The sequence below is a fragment of the Dipodomys merriami genome, unplaced genomic scaffold (genome assembly GCF_024711535.1).
Source record: "Dipodomys merriami isolate MVZ:Mamm:240054 unplaced genomic scaffold, mDipMer1.0.p SCAF_35, whole genome shotgun sequence".
In the NCBI taxonomy this organism is placed as follows: domain Eukaryota; kingdom Metazoa; phylum Chordata; class Mammalia; order Rodentia; family Heteromyidae; genus Dipodomys; species Dipodomys merriami.
The window spans coordinates 8,664,003-8,670,002 of record NW_027205048.1 but is presented as its reverse complement, the minus strand read 5'-3'; the positions used below and the strand labels follow the sequence as shown (position 1 = coordinate 8,670,002).

General features: G+C 48.7%; 1 protein-coding gene across 3 annotated transcripts in view; it reads left to right on the top strand.

Annotated features, from left to right (window-relative positions):
- Window positions 1–464: 464 nt before the first annotated feature.
- The window catches only part of Shtn1 (shootin 1), a 99,706-nt gene continuing 94,170 nt past the window's right edge, over window positions 465–6,000 (top strand). For all 3 annotated transcript variants that reach the window (XM_069988103.1, XM_069988106.1, XM_069988105.1), the window contains exon 1: window positions 465–659. In XM_069988103.1, coding sequence (XP_069844204.1) covers window positions 602–659 — 58 coding nt within the window. In that variant the 5' untranslated portion in view covers window positions 465–601. The remainder of the gene's footprint in view (window positions 660–6,000) is intronic.

Genomic DNA, 6,000 nt, shown 5'->3' with positions numbered 1-6,000 from the left:
CGTGGGGCGGACAGTCGGGCGCGCTGGCCCGGTGGGGTCTCGGCTCCGCTTTGGGGAGGTGCGGAGGGGCGGCCCCGAGCGCACCTAGCTTTCCGGCATTACCCGGGGAAGGCGCTTGCTTATTTACTGCCTGTCGCGTCTGTATTATTATTATTATTATTATTAGGGGGGGCGTTGCGATTCCCAGGGGGGCCCCGAAAGTGGGGTCCGCAAGGCGCTGCAAGGCGGGGACCTCGACGCGCGTCCCCGCGTCGGAGGGTGGAGACGGAGAGCGGGGCGCCCCTCGCCCGGCCCGCGGCCCCGGGGTGCAGCCCCCGCCCCACGCCCGCGGCCCCGCCCCGCCCGGCCCCGCCCCGCCCGGCCGCGCGGGCGGCGCAGGTGCGCGGCGCGAGTAGGTGCGTGGGGATGATCTCACTCGCGCGCTCGGCGCCCGGAGGAGGAGGAGGAGGAGGAGGAGGGGGAGGAGGAGGAGCGGGAGCGAACCCGACTTCCGGGTAGAGCCGCCGCACGCCACCGGCGTCTCCTCGCTTTTTCCTTCCCCTCCCCCGGGTCCCCCTCGCCGCTCCCTCCTTTCCTTTGATTCCCAGCCCCACCCGCCAAAATGAACAGCTCGGACGAGGAGAAGCAGCTGCAGCTCATCACCAGCCTGAAGGAGCAAGGTAGGCGGGCCTGCGGGCGCCAGGTGTGGGAGCCGCGGCCCGGGGGCGGGACGGCGTCCGGGCGCTGCGGCAGGTGGCCTGGCGGCCGCCGCGGCCGCCCCGGGACGGGCGCCCTCCGCGCGCGCCCTGGAGAGCCGAGGGCGGAGGGTGAGGTGCCCGGGTCCCGGAGGGTAGGGCCGGGCGAGGGGAGGAGCGCTACCCGCCTGGGCCGGCGGCGATCGGGGCCCGGCAAAGGAACCTGCCGGCGATCGGCGTGCACGAGGAGGCCCAGCACCCCCTTCCACGCGGCAGAAGCGGGTGGGGCGGCGCGCAGGGCGGCCTGGGGCGGCTCTCCGGCTGTCTCAGGGCTCTGGGCCCGGCCCCACCCTTGCACACTTCGCGCGCGCCTGCTCGTGGGCCTGCAGTGCTGATTTCCAGCCCTTCCATCCCTGGGTTAGGTCCAGTTCCTCTTTTCCTTAGCTGGCTGGGATTTTCAGGCCACGGTGTGTGTGTGTGTGTGTGTGTGTGTGTGTGTGTGTGTGTGTGTGTGTGTGTGTGTGTGTGTGTGTTATCACTTCCCCATTTTTAGCAATTTATGAGTCAGAGCCAACACTGCCTGCGTGGGCCTCCTGGGTGAGCAGGGTCCGCCTGCCCCAGGCCCTGTGCATGCCTTTCTCCAGGGCGTGGGAAATGGGGATTATCCTTAAGAACTGTTGCAGACGGTCATTTTCTTCCCTTACCACACCGAACAAAGCCAGGTCGGAGAGCCCGTGTAAGCCTAACCTTACGTTCTTGCAAAATGATTATCACCTGGACCAAAAGGTGGTTCGAGAATGTGGACCTAGGAAAGAGAGGAACCAGATTTAGGAAGTAAAAGTGTGGAGGGTCATGTGCTTTTCTGAGTGACTCGTTGACACCACCATGCAGTGGACAGGGCTCTGCTCATGGCTAAGCCTCATGGCTTGGTCCCAACTCGGCCTCTTACATTCTGTGAACTTGGAAGAGTTTCTTCCCTTCATTGGATCTTGTGGTTCAAAACTCCCACATGACTAGGCAAGGGTAAACCAGATGACCTCATGAGGTCTGTGTAGGACTATGACCTGCTGCTGCTAGAGTCCACCCACCCCTCTGGAATCCACATTCCAGGGCAAACACATCTCTACCGGAATGTTTACTGTGACTTTTGGGGAAGTTACTTCACCTCATTGAAATGGGCATGACCCACTTCTCTGTGGTTTTTAGCTTCTAGAAAGTGCTGGTTAAGTGTTAACTTGCATCTTTTATCTCCCACTCTAGATTAGTTTACTATCATAAAAGTAGGTACCAGTGACTGACTATAGTAGGATTTGAGCAGGGGTGAGGGAGGACAGACAATTCCTTCATCTGGAATCTCTCAAGTTAGGGCCAGATTCTGCAAGAAGTCTTCTTCTTCTTCTTCTTCCTCCTCCTCCTCCTCCTCCTCCTCTTTCCTCCTCCTCCTCCTCCTCCTCCTCCTCCTCCTCCTCCTCCTCCTCCTCTTCTTCTTCTTCTTCTTCTTCTTCTTCATCCTTTTTTTTGAGTAACATCTCCCATTCCATAACATAAAGACTTTGATTCACACTCAAGACTTACAGAACTTCCCTTATAGTTAATAGTCGTCAATATTAGCTCTTTCCTTGGCTAATTTTTGAATAATAATAAACCATGACTCACGTTTATTCTTTATATGACTTCAAGAGTAGAATAACAATGTGCATAATCCACAATCGGTTTTTACTTGATTTTAGAACATTCTGGTCTCTGTTGGATTCAGGGAGAAAAAGGAAGATTTCTAAGTGTCTGGCTCTTGTGATTATTGTATTGGATGACCAGTTCATGACATTGGTATTTTTAGAGGCATATTTCCTTGATCAAGTACATATTAAAGTCAGTGAAACTATTAAGACTTGAAAATTTGTGTTATTTCTAAGTAAACTTTCGTAAGGATATTGAATCTGCATACACAGATGTTAGGATTTTTTTTCAGCACTGTAAAACCAGGGTGGGGGTGTGTGCCAGTGGATGGTAGTGTGAACAATTGACTGCAATAATATTTGTTATTTGGCCTATGGAACTAACTGGGAAGCTAGGAATTTGAGATGGGAACAGGGCAGCTAGGTCTTTGGCGACTTGCCAGTGTCATGACCAATTTTGTAAGTTGGTTTTGGGTCAGAATTCCACCATCATTATTTAACATGTAGAAGGAGAAGCGTGGGCTGGGAAGGTGGCTCAGTGGTAGAGTGCTCACCTTGCATGCATGAGGCCCTAGTTTTGATTCCCAGCATCACATAAGCAGAAAAAGCCAGAAGTGGTGATGTGGCTCTAACGGTAGAGTGCTAGCCTTGAGCTGAACAGCTGAGGGACAGTGCCCATGCCCAGAGTTCAAGCCCCACAACCGGCCAAAAAAAAAGAACTGTTATTAATCAGATGCCCTACTTTCCCTTTTTAATGCTGAGTAAACACAATATTCATTCCTTTAACAGATACCAGGAGCTTACTATATATGACACCCATCTGGTAGACATGGGTGTTATGGGGTGTAAACCAACTAATCTATATTTCAATAAATATTCCTCCTTGTCAGTAGTCATTAAGATAATCATACAAATAGATGTACAGTTATGAAGTCTTTCTGGGGTAAACAGGAATGGAGTTGTTGGATGGGAGGGCATGCAAGGGCATGTATAAAGTTTGGCTACACAGTGCCCTCCCCAGTGGCTGTACCAGTTTGCAACTTCCCCTGCAGCAGTGCCTATATCTCCACAAGACTGGCTGAAGCCTCACAAGTTTCTGAGTTTTTGCCAGTCTAATGAGCAAAATGGAACCTTTTGAAATTTTCTTTGCTTGGGTTATTAGTGAGGCTTGAGATCTCTTCAGTGTGTTCACTAGCCAGGTAGATATCCTCCTGTGGTTCATTTGTCTGCAAGGTTCAAGTCTAAAATTTGAACCCATTCCCCAGGAGCGTACTCAGAAAGAAGGTTGCTGTCTGAGCTGCTGTGAGCTGCAGAGCTGACAGCAGCCTCGCCTAATGGGAAACCTTCAGTGGTGTGGTGAATGAGGTTGCTTTTGACAAAAGTTGTGAAATGTAATGACGGAGTCTGTCATAATATGAACAATCTCTAATTTCTACTTACCATTCCCTGAGCTCTATGTCTTATAAATCACACCCACTTCTGAATGACTTCAAAACATTGTATGTTCCCTTCTAGTGAATGGTGTAATTAGCTATATTATGTCTTTCTAGAAAGTTATATTATGTCCTTTTAAAAAAATTAGCCAGTGTGTGATAGCTTATGTGCAGCAGATGTTGAGGTAATGAGGTAATTCTCCTTTTGTCTTTTTTTTTTCTGGGCTTTATTTTATTGGACTGATTGACATCTTTAATGCCCAAGAAATGGCAACTTTGGATACTATTTCCGATGCATATTTCCTAGTCACTAAAAGTGGACATTTCCCTCACAAAACATCATACAATTTTCTCTCTCTTCAGAATTCTGTTGGAAAATGATAGACTTGGTTCAGCATTTGTTTTTAAGGTGCATGATTTTCTGTGTAATTAATTCAGTTCACGTGCACTGAATATTCATAGCCAGGCAGTGGGTTAGGCATCCACGATAAAGAGCGGAGTAAGACCTGGTCTTTGCTGGTGAGGGCATGTGAATGCCAAGAATATGTGTCTGATTGGCCTAGTTGGGGGTCATGAATTCAAGGCATTTGGCTAGAGAGCATCTTCACTGGCACCTTCGAGAAAAACCCAAGTTGGAGTAGTTGTTGTAAATCCTTACTGAAGGAAGTGTGCAGATGGGGCCCACATAAACAACAGGTGTCCACTAGACTGGTCATTGTAATAGTGCCATGTCACTTGGAGCTTGTTGATGACATTTTGATGAGAGTGAATGCATTGCCTTTCACAATGGTGGTAGGGAGGAGGGGAAAAGGGTGGGAGAGAAAGGGAGAGAGAGAGAATGACAATGAGTTATGTGTGTATAGTATTAGGGATTGAACCTAGAGCCTCATGCATGTTAGCTAAGGCCTAATACTAACACCAACAAAACAAAACCTCTGAAGTTACTAGCTGCTCTTGGGAAAATACTTTCTAATGTGGATTTTCTAAGTTAAGAGGGTTGCTTTTTATTTGTTTATTTTATTTATTTATTTTTTTGTTCTGGTCATGGGCCTGAACTCTTGGGCCTGGGCGCTGTCCCTCAGCTCTTCAGCTAGAGCTCTACCACTTGAGCCACAGCGCCACTTCCGGCTTTTTTTCCCTGCTAATGTGGTGCTGAGGAATCGAACCCAGGGCCTCATGCATGCAAGACAAGTGCTCTACCACCGAGCCATCCTTCCCAGCTCAGATGGTTGCTTTTTAAACCAAGTTAACCTGCTCTCATATTGAGTCAGTGTCATTTCCCCTAGGTTACTAAGACATATGTAAGGTTCAGGTGGAAACGGAGTCAAGCTTATTCTTAGAGCTGAGTTAGTAATCCACAATACTTCTACTGTCCCCTTGGCTTTTGGGTCAGAAAAGTGGCTAGAGCCTATTTTTGACAAAAGAGGCCAGGCTGTGTGGTCTATTCCCTCTAACATATCGTTTTTTTCATGGGCCCTTGTAGACATTTTATGTAGCATGACCATTTGGAATGTCATAAGTCATTGAAAGATTTTCTTTTTCTTGTCTCACTATCTCCTACCCCCAATGCCTGCTTCACTCCTATGATTCATGTAGTAGATGTAGCAGAGAACCCTCATCCTTAAACGGGGACTGTTATATCTTTGTACCCCCAAAGTTCACAGTGAAAAAATGAGGATAGAGTAACTGTACAGTAGAAATACCGGAGGGAGGACACTAGCTCAGCCAGGTGACCCATGGCATCAGTGCCCTGATGAGTCATGCTGAGAACATGATGTTGTACAAATGGCCACATTTATCTTTGTTGTTCTTTCCTAACACACACACACACACACACACACACACACACACACACACACACACACACACACACACACACACACACACACACACACACACACACACACACACACACACACACACACACACACACACACACACAAAACAAAATCCCCCAAAGCCCAATCTACTCAGAGGAAAATATCACAGATTCCAATTTGCACACATTCTACAAAGTACTTGGTCAACACTCTAATAAAGCTGCCACGTTCTCTAGAAATAAACAAAATAACCTGTCTAGGAGGTCAAAATGCAAGAAAGTCTGAGAAACAGACAAGAGCCATTCCTTTTGACAGGGCAAAAGGAATATGGCAGGTGGGTACCTGGAACAGAAAATGGGACTTTAGGTTAGAAGTAAAGGAAGTCTGAATAAGATAG